The sequence below is a fragment of the Alternaria postmessia genome, assembly GCF_024291825.1.
Source record: "Alternaria postmessia strain BMP 2775 chromosome Unknown scaffold_139, whole genome shotgun sequence".
Lineage (NCBI taxonomy): Eukaryota > Fungi > Ascomycota > Dothideomycetes > Pleosporales > Pleosporaceae > Alternaria > Alternaria postmessia.
This window is the reverse complement of record NW_026260212.1, coordinates 1-19,071: the sequence shown is the minus strand read 5'-3', so window position 1 is coordinate 19,071 and position 19,071 is coordinate 1. Positions and strand designations below refer to the sequence as shown.

The window sequence follows — 19,071 nt, the reverse complement described above, 5'->3', positions numbered from 1 at the left end:
TCGAAAGGATGGTGGAGACAGATCAGGTGCGCTCCGACTTGACTCGCTACGTTAATCTAATATGACCAGGCGTCGGAAGACGGAAAGCGCAGGGCACATGGTTCCAGGGCGTCACGCCGCAACCTAGCTTCCAAGTGTACTTGGTCGTTTGCCATGGTAGCTCTAGATCGTCATCAGAGGGCGGAGTCTAACATCATCACCCAATAAATTGGACCCTCAGCCGAACCCAACGCAGCGATGCAGAGAGAAGTTCGGGCGGGGACAGGCCTTAGGTACGAGGCGTGTTTCACGCAGCAGGGTGTGCCCGATAATGCCGAAGCTTTTGATCGGTGACTATGCGGAAAGTCCACTAAGGACCGACCGAAGCAGGCAAAGCAGATCTACACCGAGAGAGGGCCAGAGTCTCCACCAGAAGAAGCAGGACGAGACGTGGCATCTGAGAGTGCTGCGCGGCCTGGTCTTGGGAGAATGGGAACAGCGTGGCTGGCCAGGGCGGTGGGACATGATGGAACCGCCGCATCAGCGCAAAAAAGGAGACGGAACGCTTGACGTTGCATGCGCAGGTCATCACAGGCTAATGCTGAGCATTTGGCGCCGGGGTGCGGAAAGAGAGCGGAAGAATGACACGGTGCTGGATGGCGGGATGGCGGCATGTCGGCTTGGTGGTAAAAGTTAGCAGCGGACCTCTGGCAACAACGGCGGGCAACAACCATGAATTCGACAACGCCCTCTTCAGAGCTTCCAAGGTCCAACTGGAGGGGCATTCCACCCGTAGCTTGGCGTTTGCTGGCGAGTCACGTGCACTCCATGGAGGCCGCGGGAAAGACCGGAGGGAATTGCCGCGGACATGAGGTCAGAGCTCTGAACTGGAGCATTTTGACTCGCAGCGCAATTGTTCGTCTCGTCTTCAGATTTGCGACTTGCGCCTTGGTGTTCACTGCGCACCTCAATTAGCCAATCCGGCATCTGCCCCCCATTTCCACTCCATCCCATCCCCACAAACAGCTGCTGCAACCATGTTCCGAAGCGCAGTCAAGCTCCGCGCCGCCGAGGCCGGAGCATTGCGATCACTCGCACATGCAAAGGCCAGCCCCTCCTTCTGCTGTGCCCGCAGCACGCGTCCGCTCTCCACCACTCGATACACCCCCGTGAAGTCGCAGAGCCAGTTCCAGCGCCGCCAATTCAGCGTCACCAGCAGCATGGCCAACACACGAACCGAGAGCGATGCCTTTGGCGAGATCCAGGTCCCCTCGGACAAGTACTGGGGAGCCCAGACGGAGCGCTCGCTGGAAAACTTCAAGATCAACCAGCCCCAGGACCGCATGCCGCCGCCCATTGTGCGCGCCTTCGGCATCCTCAAGGGCGCTGCTGCCACGGTCAACATGAAGTTTGGGCTGGGTATGGCACGTTGAAGAATGCGAAGGCGACACGGCTAACGCCCATGCAGACCCCAAGCTCGGAAAGGCCATCCAGCAGGCCGCTGACGAGGTTGCCTCCCTCAAGCTCATCGACCACTTCCCGCTTGTGGTGTGGCAGACAGGCTCTGGCACCCAGTCCAACATGAACGCGAACGAAGTCATCTCCAACCGCGCCATCGAGATCCTCGGCGGCACAATGGGCAGCAAGAAGCCAGTCCACCCCAACGACCACGTCAACATGTCCGCCTCCTCCAACGACACCTTCCCCACCGTCATGCACATCGCGGCCGTGCTCGACTTCGAGGAGTCGCTCCTTCCCGCCCTCACCAGCCTCCGCGATGCGCTGCAGAAGAAGGTCGACCAGTGGGAGAACCTGATCAAGATTGGCAGGACACATCTCCAGGATGCTACCCCTCTGACTCTCGGCCAGGAGTTCTCTGGATACGTACAGCAGCTCGACTTTGGCATTGAGCGGATAAAGACCTGCCTCCCGCGCCTCAAGATGCTGGCACAGGGTGGAACAGCCGTCGGAACTGGTATCAACACATTCAAGGGCTTCGCCGAGGACATTGCCACGGAAGTCAGCAAGATGACTGGCAAGGACTTCGTCACCGCACCCAACAAGTTCGAAGCCCTCGCTGCCCACGATGCCATCGTCGAGGCCCATGGCCAACTCAACACCCTCGCAACCTCCCTCTTCAAGATCGCCCAAGACATCCGCTTCCTCGGTTCCGGACCCCGATGCGGTCTTGGTGAGCTGAAACTGCCTGAGAACGAGCCCGGTTCTTCCATCATGCCCGGCAAGGTCAACCCCACACAGTGCGAGTCCCTCACCATGGTCTGCGCCCAGGTATTCGGTAACCAGGCCGCTACTACCTTCGCTGGATCGCAGGGTAACTTTGAGCTCAACGTATTCAAGCCCGTCATGATCCGCAACCTGCTCCACAGCTCGCGTCTGCTTGCGGATGGCATGCGCAGTTTCGAGAAGAACCTCGTTGCTGGTCTGGAGGCCGATGAGAAGCGCATCAGCTCCATCATGAGCGAGAGGTAAGTCACATTACTCGAATCAAATGTCCTTCATGTAGCTAACTTGATATAGTCTCATGCTTGTTACCTGCCTTAACCCCGTCATCGGCTACGACGCTGCTAGCAAGACCGCCAAATACGCACACAAGAACAACCTCACCCTCAAGGAGGCTGCTCTCAAGCTCGAGGTCATCAGCGAGGCGGACTTTGACAAGTACGTCAGGCCTGAGCTGATGGTCAACCCCTCCGAGTACAAGCCCAAGAACTAGGTGCCGTGACCAGATTTAAATAGTAAAAATGTAAAATGTAACATACAAGTACAACACAGCATAGATATGAGCGGCAATGACTAGCACCACTGTTATCATTGCGCCGATATTTTATATAACGATATCGATTTGCGTGACACTCATGTGTTAAATCAGTTACGTATTGATGAAGACGCTGCTCGATGATTCTGCGCTTTCTGTCATATCCAGTTCTTACGTTTTGGAGCTCCACGCACCGGGAACGATTGAGCAGATTGCGAGGAACTCATTACACGCTATTTATGATTTTGTTCCTAGTATTACACGCCCGCCCCTTCTATCTCTGTCCACCAAGTCTGTAGATGTTCCTCCATCTTTCTCATATATCCTTCCTAAGAAAGGGACCCGATGCTGATGTCGATCGTATGTTCAGTGGTCCTGAGTGGGTTGTCCTATGCTGCGTTTGTAGTCTACCATTCTAGTACCACTCAATGAGCGGATGGCAAGCAGAGTATGACTTTGCCTCCAGTAGCCGGTTGTAGTCTTCCCAAAACATCACCTCCAATTGACTTTAGCACACACTTCAATATCTAGAGGTACTCTGCCACCAAACTCTTTGTTGTCACCTCATCAGTCCTTCCCCACTCCTACACGATCAAGCTTAGCACAGCTCTAATTATCTGGAGTATAAGTCATAGATCCTCCCTCCTATTGTATCCCCTGAGCTCTTAACAACCGCACCTCTGGATGCCCTTCGACCGTACATCATATATGCATGTCGTTACTTGTCACCCGATCTGCCGCTCCCATTTACATAGAGATATGATGCTGGTGTATGTCTTGTCTCGTGACTACTGTTCGTGGGGCATCCTGTCGGAACAATGGTGGAACAGGAGGTGGTATGGGGAATGACACCGGCACGGTGGTTGAGGGTTGTGGTATCCCATGTTGATACTAATGGATTCGTTGTGGTGGTAGGAGATCAACTTGCTGCTGTTGTGTCTGATGTGTTGCGTTTAATTGCTCCATGCTGTTCGAGGTGTCTAATGGATGTACACCAGTCATCTCAACTTCAGGACTTGGATTAGCTAAGTTGGCAAGTGAATCCTTCTGCTCATCCAGTGTGTTAGCCAGTACTGACTGTACATAATCGATCATATCTCGGCTTTTCTCCTCTAATCCAGTGAGTGTTTCCTTAATCTTAGTTGATGCCACACTTCCACTACCTTCCTCTAGTGCAACAAGTCTTTTCTTGAAGTTGACAGATGCGACAATCTCGGTATCCGAGCGCGATCTTAGTGTGTCGACATCGAACTGAAGGTTTTTGAGTTTGGAATCAATTATCCTCAGCGTCGGGTGGATTGAATCGTCCATCTGGAAAGCGATAGAAGCGAGTTCTACTGGTTTCACACGCTCGTACAAGGGTTCGAGCAAAGTCGTGGCGGCCTGGCAGGTCTTGGTCGCCGTTTCATGTGAATTTTGCGCAGCCTGGAGTACGCTGACTCGTTGAATGATGGAATCCAGTACTCCGACAGTCTTCAATAGTGTCTCTGTATGCTTGTTCGCTTGCGACTGTACCATATCATGGTGGTGTCGCAGGTCCTCTTGAGCAACGATCACTGCTGTCTCGAAACGGTGCTCCATGTCCATCTCTAGCTCCATAAGCTTTTGACTGTCCATATTGCTCCTACGTTCCGACCTTTGCAGCCGCTCATCTAACTCTCGAATTAGCCGACTTGTCTTCGTGAGCTTCGCCACAGCGATAGTCTTTTGTCCGTCAGCTTGATTGGAAAGCTCATCCATACGCTGTTTGAGTTCCATCATAGCAACTGGTTGTATGTTGCAGGATTGCGCGAGTTGTTGGACTAAGGTCTCTAGTTGTGTATTTCGTGCCTTCTGAGTTTCAAGACTGTCTTTGAGTTGTGCCATGTCTTCTTCAGTCTTCTTCATGAAGGAGCTCATGAGCTGCCCCTGAATATCATTGTGCTTCTCTTGCGCGTCGACCCGACAGGTGATACTTCCGATCCTTTCGCTATGGGTATCGAGTCTTTGGGAACCATTGCAGACTCTTTTATAGACGAATTCGAGGCATTTGCCCACTTCCAGCGGGATATTGAAATTCTTGACCCTCGGTCGAGTCGAAACGGCAGGCGCATTTGGGTAACCCATATCGTTGATCTTTACTTTTACACTCTCGAGTTTCGCTTAGGATTCTTTGTGCAAGTGGCGTATGAGCTGACATGAGCGCGAGGTGGGTTGGTGGAATCCGGTTGGCCTCAACTCCTTATATCCCAAGTGCCCAGAATTTACGGCTTGAGCCGCGGTAAACTCCACGGAAACATGCAGACGGCAGCAGCAAATCGTATGAGAAGAGAGAAAACATAATGCATGAGGCCGTGACTCATCGCCCTTGCTTCAAACATTATGTGTTACCGTACAGACGATCCGAACATGCCAAGATAGTCATCTTTGCTTTGCATGGGAGCACCTGGTCATTGCGGAGCCATTGTCCGTTATAAATATGGATTCTGAAATATCGGGATTGAACGCTTCTTCTTCTTCTACTGCTCACTGACACAGAGCGAGATGCAAAGAGGTGTTCGACGTTGCTGGGATAGAGACTGATAGGCAGCGCATGACATTGCCACAGTAGGACAGCAGCGCTAAGGCTGGAGGTGTGCAATTTCTGACACATCGAATTGGAAACCGTGCATAGCAGTCTTGCTGCTTGGAAGTGTTTGCTTCCCGACCGTCTAAGCTTGGAAACGTAAACGGACCTTGGGAAATAGCAATGATTCGCTTCAGTAGGCACATCGCTGAGAGATCGCTAGGCGTATAGCTGCACACGGACATGATATTGATCGAAACCAATGCACGCAGTCGTCGCCCATCAACACAGGCTTGGGCGTTTCTCAATGTCGTACGAGCATGTTTCTGGCTGTAATAAACGTAAAGGAGAGAGAGGCTAGGGCGAAGCGGACCGGTGCGGCGCTACTGCACGCGCTAGCACCAGCTAGCTTCGGCTGCCAGCTCATCTGCATCTTCCCCAAATCCCCACGCCACCGGTAAACCTTTGTCTATTTCGGCTGCAGTCAGTGTCGTTGTACGACCTTACTACAGTGACACAATCTCGCTTTCTCTTGTCCGCCAGACCTTGACCGCGTCGCTGTGGCGTCTTCGTGGCATGCCGCTGACACCGCCGCGCTCATCTTGGTTCAGATCATCTATCATCGCCGACACCACGCATGAAAACCAATGAACAAGATGTTTGTCAGCTGGGCATGTATTGCGGAGATGTGCGCTATCGTAATCTTCTCGGATTAACAGGATGAAACTTCAACGTCATCATGACGCTGTTGATTTCCCTGCCTAGGTATTTCAAGCTGCCTGTGGCCTGAGCGTTAGGGGGCTTAGGAAGAACTTTGCATGCGAACAAACTTGTATTTGCTAGAATGTTCGCTGGCTATGATGTTTCGCCGTCTAACACCTGCAGTTTGATGAGCGGGAGGAGTCTCCCACAGTATTGCACAAACACATCCACTTCCTTATGTAAAAGTTGGAATCAAAGAGCATGCTATCAGGCCACAGCGTTGGTCAACGAGTTTTTGTAAAATGGTCAATCATACATATCGGGAGAGTTTAAACGTTCCGCTGTAGCCTGTTGACGCGTGATTCAGATTTTGACCGCGAGGGAGAAGATGTATGGATGAGATGAGTCCTACTGAAGTCTGCTATTGCTTGATCAGTTCGAGTATGAGAACTGAGGTATCTTCATCAAACTTACCAAGTAACAGCTTCGCGATACATTGCTTTCATTAGTCCAAGACAGTCACGAAATCTGACGAAGTGAACGTGAGCTACAAGGAAACATTTCTACCATATGACTTGGAGCTGCTGAAGATCACAGAATGAAAACCTGACCATTGGCATATGTCCGCTCCGCATACACAATATACGCACACATTCGGAAGTGTCTAGCTTTTTTGGACCACATTATAGCTGCACAGCTGATGGTGGATGATTCACTCTTGTCAGTGTGGAACACAAGCCTGCCAGAGCTGATCCAGATCCCACGTTTACTAGCGCCTACAAGATGAATAATCACGAAAGCATTCGTCCGTTACTGAGAGGCATCTGAGTGGCTGCTCAATCAAACTGCTTAGCGATCCAGCTACGCGGTACCCAGATCGTAACGTACTCCCGCGCCCATGGTGTGGGACTGGTCGTGCTTGAGGCGATACGTTACTCGTCTCCACGTACGGAGTATCGGAAATGGTATGCGGCCCGCTTGCTAGAAGTGGTCTACATGCTCAAGTTTCGATACTTGATGATCCTGCTTCTAGAGATTCTAGCCCATGATCATTCCGCACAGAGCCGCGGCAAGGATCACTGTTCAATACACGAGGTATCCATGTTACCTCACCGAAGCTTGACCGGACCATGGAGCGTTACTTGATCAGACAGTGTAGCGGTTACTGCACCCATGCATCTTGTCTCTACGTTCACATCCAACTCATTCTCCTCTCTCATTGTCAATCTCTTTCTTTTGTTCAACAGACACTGATAATAGAGAGGACCCGGTATTCTGCGTGTATTGCATGACACGTTTCCGAAGACCCAGACTGTTGACCCACTGGCGCTTGCCAGGACTGGCCGTAGTTCCCGATATTGGCCGCTCGCACGAGTCTAGTCATGTCATAACAGACGATCTTAGGTCAAACAAGCGTTTGGATTGTAGACTTGACACGCGATACCACGCGGCCGACTTTGCAATCCCCAGATTTCTTTCCCATGGGGTGGACGTCGATTTGGCCTCTCGCTCGAATAGAGAAGGAGCTGACTCTAGCTACCTGTTAGTCGTTTACAAACCACCCACGAATCTACCAACCTTCTCCAATTCCGAGCTCCGAGATCCTTCATTAGCAGCTCATCTGCGTCGGAGCCGCACGCGGCGCATACGAGGTCTAGCAACGTTCTACGCCCGTTATTCAGCCTCGCTAATACACAACAAGGAGCACTTCCGCAGGATGTGTACTTGACGATTTCTCTAACCGCCATTGCACGGCAAGCTCACCTAAATAAGCTACTACTACTTGTTAGCTTTGGAATTTCGCATCAATAGGAAGTGTGCAAATGACTACGGTTTGGGCTAGACAGTCCTACGCGGCTCTGCTCGGACCCCGGCTTCTTCATACCCCAGAGACCCACCAATAAGGACCCATGAAAATGACAAGCACCCTTGAAAGCTTGTCGCGGGGCCCCGTGGGCTTGATAGCAGAGTGTATCCACACCGAGGCCGACTCCAAAAGTGCATGGAGTATATAAGCTCTCCCAAGCTCGCCATGTCTGCTTGGCTTTTAGCATCGGCTTTTGCTTATTCGTTCTTCGCTCTTCGTGGCGTCCAATCACATCGCACGCTAACCGAAAATGTCGGGCTTTACCGAAACCAAGCGAGATGCTACCGACGATGGCGTTTTGGAGAAGAGTCTGAGCCATCAAGCTGAGATCTTCGAGGACAAGGAGCTTATGACAGATGCTCAAGCAGCTGAGAACCGCGAGCATGACATGGGCATGTGGGAAGCCATCAAGGACCATCCTATGGCCTGCTTCTGGGCTTTCATCTTCTGCTTTACTATCGTAAGTTTTGACATCTTTCTACCAATCTTATCAGATCGTTACTAACGCTGTATAGGTCATGGAGTCTTTCGATATGTTCTTGAATGGTAACTTTGTTGCTCTTGGCGCATTCAAGGAGCGATACGGAGTCCAAGTCGCTGGCGAAGTCGGCAAAACCATTCCTACCAAGTGGCAGAGTTCGCTATTCCAAGCCGGCCAATGCGGTGCCTTTGTCGGAGTGTTCCTCGCTGGTCCCATTACCAACCGCCTTGGTTACAGGTGGACGACCCTTTTGGCGCTCATGCTCATGAACGCAACCATCTTTATCTCTTTCTTCGCAGATTCGCTCGCGGTTCTTGTCATCGGACAAGCTTTCGAGGGCATTCCATGGGGCATGTTCATTGCCAACTCGCCTGCTTACGCCAGTGAGGTCGTCCCCCTCGTTCTCCGTGGCGCTTGCACAGCCACTCTCCAGATGTCTTGGTCCATTGGTAGCATCATCGTCGCCGCCGCCACCTACAGCTACAACAAGCGCAACGACGAGTGGGCATGGCGAGGCCCTCTGGCGCTACAGTGGGTTTTCCCCACTCCTCTCATGGTTCTCGTCTTCTTCGCCCCCGAGTCACCCTGGTGGCTTGTGCGCAGAGGGCGCAGAGACCAGGCGCTGAAATCTATCAAGCGTCTCGGCCGTAGGAACGGAACTCAAGCTGCCGCCGAGGATACACTTGCCATGATGGAGCGCACAGTACAGATTGAAGCTCACAAAGGTGGTGAGCCTTCTCTCCTTGACCTACTCAAGGGGACCGATCTTCGCCGAACAGTCATCACCTGTTTGATCTACGCATCGCAGAACTTTGCTGGCAACCTGATTGCCAACCAGGCGACCTTCTTTTTCGAGCAGGCGGGAATGTCTTCCGATTTCTCCTTCAAGCTCAATCTGATCAACTCGTGTCTGCAATTAGTCGCCAACATCTGCTCGTGGCCACTGAGCAACTGGTTCGGCCGTCGCACGATTTACCTTGGAGGTACCGCCGTCAACGTCTGCCTACTCTTCCTTTTGGGAATTTGCGCCTCTATTCCCCAGAACAATGCGACCAACTACGCTCAGGCGTGTCTGGGTATCGTCATCTCATTTGTCTTCGCAGGAACAATGGGTCCTATCTCATACTCCATTATTGCGGAAACATCTTCCATCCGACTCCGCGCTCTGAGCACAGGTGTTGGTCGTGCTGCATACTACGTCGCGGAAATCCCCATGATCTACCTAGCCTCGCAAATGCTCAACCCTACCGGCTGGAACATGGCTGGTAAGTGCGGATACGTCTGGGGCGGTACAGCCTGCGTCTGCTTTGTCAGCGCGTACTTCGGTCTTCCTGAGCTCAAGGGACGCTCATACCGTGAGCTCGATATTCTGTTCAACCGCAAGATCTCCGCTCGCAAGTTCAAGTCCACTGTCATCGACGTCAGGGACAACGAGTAAGCTGCCGCAGCATAAGATACCCTATGAAGTTATGCACTTTCATTTATTAGACGAAACGACGTGTCGTGGTAGATTGAAGCCTGGATGCTCGGACACGCTTCTCGAGATGGCTGGTTTAGTTAGGGTCCGTGCTCCTGCTCATGTGGGGAAACTTCTCTTGAGCTTCAGACGAAGACAACAATCAATCATATACAATGTATTCTATTCACATAGTTCTATCCTGCTCAGTGCTCACTTGTGATCGACATGTAGAGAAAAGTGAAATAAACACCTCGATCTTTCAGATATGTTTCCTTTCGTTCCGGAAAAGCACGTATCCCAACCACCTGAATTTACCTCGGTAACAACTGCTCGACGTCCAAGTTGCATGGACACTCTGCTCAACTGGTGTCCTGATCTGGATTTTGTGGCATCAAGGACATCAGTAGGGACGATCCTTGACATCAACGCCGGTTCTTTCTTTGCTTATTCATCAACTACTAGTAGTAACGAAAGATGGAGAAGCAGCACGGCTGATCGGCTGGATTTATCCCGAAGCTTTGATGCCGCTTCTCGTCGTTTTCTGTCAGGAGACAAGCTTGTATGATCTCAAAAGATGCATTCTGTAATTTGACGTTTGACTTTTCATCAGCAGAAGCTCTGATTGATGCATCGCCGCGGAGGCCGAAGATACGGTGTCGAACGGTCCATGTCGGAGATGAGGGCCAACCGAGCTCATTTTGGACTAACCCCCGTCTTCCAAGCACTCCACACCTTGTCATGATCGCGCAAATCTTTCTCCTCTTTCCCCGGTTTCCTGTTCCTCGTCTTGGTAGAACGGAAACAATGTAGCATTTCAGCGAGGCTAACCCATCTGCGCAATCCATCCGCCTCCGATGCTAAGTTGACAACGTTTACCCGGGCCTCGGCGTACCCGGTGGAGCGTTCACAGAAGGGCATCTCAATTCCACCATTAAGACGACCTTGACATCCCCGCAACCCACGATGCATTCCATCATAGCGCTGCATTAGCGTCTTATTCGTAATTCGGGGACGACTGGGGTTCGGTACCTGCGTAGTGCTCATAAACTCTCAGCATGTCCGATACCATCATGACAGTGCTAATTGGCCTCGACGTCTCCAACCTACATCGAAAATGAAGACCATCGTAGGGCTCTCGTGGCTCTCGGCCCTGTCTTCGTTGGCTACTTCCGGCGTCAATGCTCAAAACAACACACCCAGTGCCTGGCCTCTTCACGACAACGGCCTGAACAAAGTCGTACAGTGGGACCATTACTCCTTCAAGGTCAATGGGAAGCGTCTCTTCGTTTTCTCGGGAGAGATTCACTACTGGCGTATCCCTGTCTACGAGGTCTGGGAAGATTTGCTGGAGAAGATCAAAGCAGCGGGTAAGTTAATATGTTCGCCACACATGATTAGCCGAATCTAACATTTGCCAGGCTTCACGGCTTTCGCCTTCTATGGCAATTGGGCTTATCACAGTGCAAACAACCAAACGCTGGACTTTGAAACCGGCGCGCACGACTTTACCAAGCTCTTTGAGATTGCGGAGCGCGTTGGTCTGTATGTGATTACCAGGCCAGGCCCTTATGTCAACGCTGAAGCCAATGCCGGAGGGTTTCCGCTGTGGCTCACAACCGGTGCTTACGGAGAGCTTCGGGATGATGACCCAAGATATCTCCAGGCTTTGGACCCTTATTTCTCCAAGTTTTCTGAGCTTACTTCTAAGCATCTTGTAACCAAGGGTGGCAATGCACTTGTCTACCAGATCGAGAACGAATATGGCGAGCAGTGGGAGGATAGAGAAGAGAAGATTCCCAACACGGCTGCCGGACGATACATGCAAGCACTGGAGGACTCCGCACGAGCCAACGGTATTGACGTTCCTCTGATTCACAACGATCCCAACATGAACACCAAGAGCTGGAGCAAGGACTTTGCGCCCGGCGCGGTGGGCAATGTTGATGTTGCTGGACTGGACAGCTACCCATCTTGCTGGTCTTGCAACCTTGACGAGTGCACCGGCACCAACGGAGAATACGTAGCCTACCAGGTCATTGACTACTACGACCATTTCGTTGAGGTTTCCCCAACGCAACCATCTTTCTTCCCAGAATTCCAGGGTGGCTCTTACAACCCCTGGGGTGGACCAGAGGGTGGCTGCCCAGGCGATATCGGAGCTGACTTCGCAAACCTCTTCTACCGCAACCTCATCTCCCAGCGTGTGACAGCCGTCTCACTCTATATGATGTTTGGAGGAACCAACTGGGGTGCTCTAGCTGCTCCGGTCACTGCTACTTCCTATGACTACAGCAGTCCGATTAGCGAGAACCGTAAGATCGACGCCAAGTATTACGAGACTAAGAACTTGGCCATGTTCACCCGCGTTGCCGACGATCTTACCGTCACCAATCGTCTTGGTAACTCCAGCTCATACACTACGAACTCAGCTGTTGAGGCTAGTGAGCTCCGCAATCCCCTGACAAATGCTGCCTTCTACGTTACGATCCACTCAACCTCTTCTTCCGCCACCAAGGAGTCTTTCAAGCTTCACGTCAGCACTTCGGTCGGAAACTTGACTATTCCTCAGCATGCTGGTTTGATTGTTCTCGATGGTCATCAATCCAAGATCCTTGTTACTGACTTCGCCATGGGCAACAACACACTCACCTACTCTACCTCTGAGGTGCTCACATATGCCATGGTCGACTCTAAGCCAGTCGTTGTACTGTCCACTGGTGTTGGGGAGTCTGTTGAGTTCCACATCAAGGGAGCTTCCAAGGGCTCTCTAGTCAGCAACGGAACAAGCTCGAACGCGACTTTCCACTCAGAAGCCCGTGGTCTTACAACTAACATCCAGAAGGTTTCTGGCATGAACGTATACCAGTTCGATAACGGAGTGAAGGTTGTTGTTGCTGACAAGCCTACTGCATACTTGTTCTGGGCTCCCAACCTGTCAAACGACCCATTCGCGCCGGTCGACCAATCTGTGCTTGTTCAGGGCCCATACCTCGTCCGCCACGTAGCTCTAGATGCTGGCATTCTTGCTCTCAAGGGTGACATCATGAACAGTACGGATATCGAGGTCTTCGCCGCCGGCAGTGCGCACACACTCTCCTGGAATGGAAAGGAGTTAGCAACTTCGCGAACAGCATACGGCAGCTTGAAGGCCCACGTCGCTGCGTTTAACGGCACTATCAACCTTCCTTCTTTAGACAACTGGAAGATGAACGAAGGACTCCCGGAGAAGACGCCAGGATACGACGACAGCGGCGCTGCATGGGTTGTCGCTGACCATCTCACCACTCCCAACCCGACCAAGCCTAAGACTTTGCCAGTCCTCTACGTGGACGAGTACGGTTTCCACAACAGCTTCCATCTCTTCCGCGGTTACTTCGACGGCGCAGCCACTGGTGTGCAGCTTTCCGTTCAGGGCGGTCTCGCCTTTGGCTGGAGCGCATGGTTGAACGGCGAGTTGGTCGGCTCGTGGTTGGGTAACACCACCCTGGGCATCGGAAACATGACCTTGTCCTTTGCCAATGCAACTCTTCACGAGAACGGCACCAACGTGTTGCTCGTCGCACAAGACAACACCGGACACGATCTACGTGGCGGTGCTACTGATCCCCGCGGTATCCTCGGTGCTACTTTGGAAGGCGCAAACTTCACGTCCTGGAAGATCGCTGGTGAAGCCGGTGGTGAAACTGAACTCCTCGACCCCGTACGTGGACCTCTCGCTGAGGGTGGTCTCACCGCCGAGCGTCTCGGATGGCATCTTCCTGGCTTTGATGACTCTGAATGGGAGTCCGGTTCCCCATCTGCCGGTTTCGAGGGTGCCGACATCAAATTCTACCGTACCACCATCCCTCTCGACGTCCCGGCTGAGATCGATGCCTCCTTCGCTTTCGTCATCAACGCCGTTGGCTCCAAGACTATCCGCGCACAGCTCTTCGTCAATGGTTACCAATACGCGCGATTCAACCCGTATGTTGGAAACGAGATCAAGTTCCCCGTCCCACCAGGTATTCTTAACTACTCAGGTGACAACGTGATTGGTCTGAGCGTGTGGGCGCAGTCCGAGGAGGGTGCGCAGGTTGACGTGCAGCTTGTGCAGGAGTACGCTATTGAGAGCAGTTGGAGCTCGAGCTTTGACTCCGAGTACTTGAGACCGGGATGGACCGAGGAGAGATTAGCATATGCCTAGACGTCATCATGTCATCAACTGATTGTAGAATCATCAGCTATTTGAATACACGTATGTCTAGATATTATTGCCTGCCTGAATTCCAGTCGCTCAAGATCTGTTGGTGTAGAAACCACTTGTCATATATTGCTGTCGGTACTTGTTATGTAACCTGTATCAAAGACGCCTTATCACTCCTATCTGCCAGCAGGTACGCAATTGGTCGCCTGCCAGCGTCCTTCTGACCTGAACCTCAAGTGTATCGGTCGAATCGGTATAAACTACTGCATGATCTCGGCAAAATTCTGAAGGTAAACCCACTCTCATTTCTACTTCCAGGTCCCTCATTTTGTTTACGATGTGTTCTCTGAATTCCGGATCCGTCTTCAGTCTGTGTCGAGGCCCTGATGAGACTGTGGACAACAACTCTTGCCCACTCGGTATAACAACATCCAACCATGGACTCCCATGTCGATGACCAAAGATGATCGTGAGACTAACTTCATCATAGACGATTCCCACTCCCACGCTATCGAGTGGTAGTAGATATGTGAAGGGCGACACATCGAAATGGTTTCCCCAACACAGTTCTGACTTGGATCTGAAATCTCGATGAAAAGCCACCACCTCATCAACTGCCGTTCCTGCGAAATCCAATTTGCCAACAACCAGTGCACATGACTGTTCCACAATCTCCTCAGCGAGGCTTTTGAGACCTAAGGTAGTTTCTGGTTCCATGAGTATATATAATTCCTTACCTTTTAGTTCCATATCTTGAGTGAAGGTTGAAGTAGGCATTTCTTGGTTTTGATGTCTCATAAAGCGCTGATCGTCCAGTCGTCTTAATCGAAGAAAAAGCTTCCCAGTTTTGTCGTGATGACAATTCAGCAGTGCGAGGAGCGTGTCAGGTCCTTCGGCGACGCAAGGGAGAACGATACGAAGTCCTGCATTTGTAACATCATGTGTACTACCTTGTATCGTCTGCGGTAGACCTGGCCGGATGTCGGCCAATTGCGTGCTTTGGAAATCCCTTGGTGTTGTCGCTAAGATGCCGACGAATCGGCATGGGTTCTTTGCTTCAAGGCTAGAACTAGGGCCTAATGACCAAGCGAATATGGTGTGGTCCATTGTGTTCTTGAGAAGTTCGACTTGCAGTCTGTAGAACGCCCGCTTTCCTTCTCCGTAGAGAAGCGGCATGTTGACTCCCATGATCCCGAACAAACAACAGGCTTGATCCTCGTCTCGTGTAGTATCCCTCTGAGATGTCCAACTGAGTCGCAGTCCTATACTTGCCCCTTTCATAGCGTTTCTGTCTAAAATGTACTGCGCCTGGATCTCGGTGGCTACTTGGATGAAAGTTGCCAAACTGAATTTGGTGCCAATCATGTTCCACTCCTGATCATAGAACTCAAGCGTTGCTGGAGCAAGGAGCTCTTGAAGTGTCCAGCCTCGCTTGAACCATCTTGAGTTGAGAAATTGGAATATCTCTCTCTCTGGCCGAACAGACCGCGGCAATTCGACACTCGGTTCTTGAGGGTCATATACGGCGTCGTCACTGCCCACATCAATATCGTGTGAGGAGTCTGCACTGCTCTCATAGATAATGTACTCCCATCCCCGCTTCTCACCAATACCTGGCACTGTTGGAGACGAAGCTGTTTCTTCCCTCCCGTTTCCAGAGCTCTCGTCACTAACATCGGTGAGATTGTCTCTCACGTCTCCAGAGTTTTCATCACCAACATCGGTGAGATATGCGTAACACTTCTCAGCCCCCCAGTAGTACCTGTACATTGAGTTGATTGCTTCTGAGAGCTCAGCACTGCTTCTCTTGTCGATGCAACAAGTATCTACCCAGGCCCATCGATAGCCATCTTGCTTCGCTTGCTCACAGCATCTCTTGATCTTCATATAACCCCTCAAGGCTTTCGTGCGTTCATTAGGCCTTTGCATGCTTTCGAATGTGACTTCGTCTTCACCCCAGGTATGTGACAAGATGACATATTTGGGGATTATACAAATAAACAGGCGAATCTTGATAGTGGTGGTGTTGATGAGATACATGTTTCGCAATCCTGCAGAGAGAATGCATGAATTCTTACGACGTCCACGCTATAGATACCGGAGTAGAATTCTCTTCAAAAAGAATTCTAAGTTGAATCGGTAGAGTGGCGTGATGATGATCAGAAATCTGGATCGTGAAGCGCTGAATGAGGCAGATGGTATGCGGATATTTCCTAGGATGTTGCCCGAAGTCTAGCGCTCATCATCGAACACGTTGTCTATAGACAACATGACAATGATAGTCCGTAGTGTGTGGAGGACACACGTTAAGGGAAGACGATCGTGAAACGATGGCTTTGTGGAGTGAATATAAAGTGATATTCGGAGGAATAATAGAGATCATTACTGAATGGGCAAGCTGGCATTGAAGCTGCTGACTGCACAGCTGAACACAAAGACGATTAGACCTCGGATGATGTCGACGGCTGAGGCTGAGGCTCGACCCTACCTAGGTAGGTACCCCGCACCTCTCTCGATCATCATCATCTGCCTACGTACCTACGTATCCACAGACCCATGTGAAGGACAATACATATGATGTTCACATCTCTACGCACGGCTATGGTTCTACTTCGGACTTGCGTCAAACAGCCATGTCCCAGCACGCTCAAGGCTGAGGTTGGTTTCTCACATCGAAAGGCCCATCGCTGCCTTCCGTTACAGGAGGAGTGAGGTCCAGCACCACATCTCCCTCAATATTCACCAGCCCATCCGTAGAGCACACAGACCCTACGCTCGTAAACATAACCCCATGCTGTCTGCAAGCAGTCTCCAGTTTATCCAGGCCCAACACGAGATTACGAATAAAGCAAGAGTGTAGAGCAAGCTGTTGCACCTCAAACAGTTTGAACACCTTCAGCACCCGTCTCGTTCCGAAGCCAGGAAGATCGATCTCAGCGAGGACATCAGCGTTGTTTACGAAGGGCTGACCCATCATCGCTCTGCCTCTGCCTTCAAGGCCTTCCAGTAGCACACCAAGGCTCTCCCTTCCAGAAGGTGGTTCCGGAATTGCATTGAAAGAGAACGCGGAGGGACTATTGAGAGGTATGGGATATGGCTCTGCGATATAAGGTAGGACTTCTTCCCATCGAGCGACGATTGCGTCAAGGGTTTCAATGAGCCATTCGGCGTGTTTTGAGACTTCGGGGGAGGTGGTGTACGTGTGGTGACTTTTTAGCCAGTCTAGTTTGCGGACTTGCGAGTGGTAGGCGTCGTATCCTTTGTAAACTACAGCTGTCCTTTAGTAGAGCTCTTGGGTTGATCTTTGAGGGTGCCAGACCAACTTTTCTCAAAGCGGTCGCACTCCTCAAGCCGTGCGTGAGGTGTTGAGATATCGCTACTTCGTACGGGAAAGTTCATTTTTGAGTGCCACAGGTTATCCATATCTGGCAGTGGCGGTAGTAAGTAATCAGAGGTGCGCATTGTGGTATCCGGTATAGTTGGAACATCTCGTAGCGCGGACATGCCGATATTAGGTTTTCGAGACTAGGAATCGAGTTGAGATAGGAACAGGATTGGTGGTCTTTCGCAAGGAAATGCAGATGACTGAGCATAATGCAAAAGAAGGATGTTAGGTGGGCCGTTGCTGCTTGGAGTTGCGTTCACGTTACAGAAGAGGCAACCAGATGTCACTACCAGGTGGGCAACATAGGCAAATGGAAGGTGCCAACAACGAATTGAGATCAACGACTAATGTTAAAGTTTGCAACTTGAGCTATGGTAGAGAGCAGCGCCGGGATAGACTTTTTTTCGTACGGTTGAGATTGGCAAAAGCATGACGCCTACAAAGACTCGCCGTATGACACAGAAGATTCGCCCGTCGCTTTGATGTCGTTTTTATCATTCCAAACCTAGAGACAGTACCACGTGAGAAGCGTAATAGTAACACAGAACCCAGCCTCAACTAATCCTGAGAGCAAAGGGATAACGAAAAGAAACAAAGTAGGGAGAGAGACCGTTGCGCCGTCGCTGAATGTTCATATCGAAAACATGGGACTCGTCATTTGTTTGAGTGGCCAAGACCACCATCTGGCCGACAATTTATTCGTCCTTGTTTATTGCCCTTGGAGTCGCTAACGGGCGGCCGGCAAGAATGGCTTCGCGGTCTTGTCGCATGCCCTCCAGTACCCCGACAAGGCCGCCTTCGCGCATACGCTCCAGGACGACCTTCATGCCTTCGCGCGCATTGGGTTGGCTTCGCTGCGCACGCGTAAGGCCGATCTTCTCGATGTTGCGCTGCAGGGCTGCGGTGCCCCAGCTTCGCAAGAAACCCATCTTTTGTGGCTGCTCGTCCTCGACGGCATCCTCCCTTGCGGCTTCACGCTTCTTTTTCCAAGTCTCGCCAATGTGGCTGTGCAATGTGACCGAGCTTGTGACGTCGGTAGTCTCACCCGAGTCTTCAATCTTGGCACCAGCGCCCTTGCCGCCAAAGTTGATGAAGCCATGACGTTGCGCAGCGCCTTCGGTACCCAGCCGCGTCTTCATGTCCTGGGACACTGACGGCGAGGGACGCACAAACTTCTGCCTCTCTACGACGGACAAGACACCGGTCCATTCCAGATTGCGTGACTCGGTGTCCATCCATCCCTCTTTAATATCCACGACCGACTTTTCAAGAATGTAAGTCTGGGACTCACCGCCAGCCGAGGCGCCAAGTAGAGACTTTGGCACAAGCTTGAGAACGGCGGAGGGGAGCTTTGACCGTTTCAGGTGGAGGCGAATAGTTGTTAGACGCTGCGTGTCGGGGTCGTAGTGTCGGGCGATGGTGTCGGTGGAAAGCACGTGAGTGGAGTAAGGGTTCGGATAGCGGAGGAAGTAGGCGAGCGAGACGGCGGGGAAAGGGTACGAGTACGTCTCGTTAGAAGAGTAGAACTTGACCATGTTGGCGTCGTAGTGGTCGGACAGACGGTCGGCGGTGGATGTAAGTAAGATGGTAGTAACGTGCATCCCTTCGTAGCGCAAATCCTGGTGTGCCGCAACCTGCCAATCAGCTCGCGAGAATGACGGACTTCATCGCAGTTCTCGCGAGCTGATTGGCAG

General features: G+C 51.5%; 6 protein-coding genes across 6 annotated transcripts; 3 read left to right on the top strand and 3 right to left on the bottom strand.

Annotated features, from left to right (window-relative positions):
- Positions 1 to 1,016: 1,016 nt before the first annotated feature.
- J4E82_010709 (uncharacterized protein) lies at positions 1,017 to 2,713 on the top strand (the record flags this gene model as incomplete). The annotated part of the gene is made up of 3 exons (XM_051736920.1): positions 1,017 to 1,398; positions 1,448 to 2,465; positions 2,518 to 2,713. 3 exons carry the CDS (start codon positions 1,017 to 1,019, stop codon positions 2,711 to 2,713), a joined length of 1,596 nt encoding a protein of 531 aa, XP_051583313.1.
- A 933-nt stretch (positions 2,714 to 3,646) lies between these two features.
- Positions 3,647 to 4,848, bottom strand: J4E82_010708 (uncharacterized protein; the record flags this gene model as incomplete). The annotated part of the gene is made up of 2 exons (XM_051736919.1): positions 3,647 to 4,718; positions 4,772 to 4,848. 2 exons carry the CDS (start codon positions 4,846 to 4,848, stop codon positions 3,647 to 3,649), a joined length of 1,149 nt encoding a protein of 382 aa, XP_051583312.1.
- A 3,271-nt stretch (positions 4,849 to 8,119) lies between these two features.
- J4E82_010707 (uncharacterized protein) lies at positions 8,120 to 9,860 on the top strand (the record flags this gene model as incomplete). The annotated part of the gene is made up of 3 exons (XM_051736918.1): positions 8,120 to 8,329; positions 8,385 to 9,784; positions 9,839 to 9,860. 3 exons carry the CDS (start codon positions 8,120 to 8,122, stop codon positions 9,858 to 9,860), a joined length of 1,632 nt encoding a protein of 543 aa, XP_051583311.1.
- A 1,063-nt stretch (positions 9,861 to 10,923) lies between these two features.
- J4E82_010706 (uncharacterized protein) lies at positions 10,924 to 13,992 on the top strand (the record flags this gene model as incomplete). Its single annotated transcript, XM_051736917.1, has 2 exons — positions 10,924 to 11,176; positions 11,228 to 13,992. The coding sequence occupies 2 exons, from the start codon at positions 10,924 to 10,926 to the stop codon at positions 13,990 to 13,992; spliced, it is 3,018 nt and encodes a 1,005-aa protein (XP_051583310.1).
- A 2,647-nt stretch (positions 13,993 to 16,639) lies between these two features.
- Positions 16,640 to 17,391, bottom strand: J4E82_010705 (uncharacterized protein; the record flags this gene model as incomplete). The annotated part of the gene is made up of 2 exons (XM_051736916.1): positions 16,640 to 17,259; positions 17,316 to 17,391. 2 exons carry the CDS (start codon positions 17,389 to 17,391, stop codon positions 16,640 to 16,642), a joined length of 696 nt encoding a protein of 231 aa, XP_051583309.1.
- Positions 17,392 to 18,072: 681 nt separating this feature from the next.
- Positions 18,073 to 18,978, bottom strand: J4E82_010704 (uncharacterized protein; the record flags this gene model as incomplete). The annotated part of the gene is made up of 1 exon (XM_051736915.1): positions 18,073 to 18,978. One exon carries the CDS (start codon positions 18,976 to 18,978, stop codon positions 18,073 to 18,075), a length of 906 nt encoding a protein of 301 aa, XP_051583308.1.
- Positions 18,979 to 19,071: the final 93 nt, after the last annotated feature.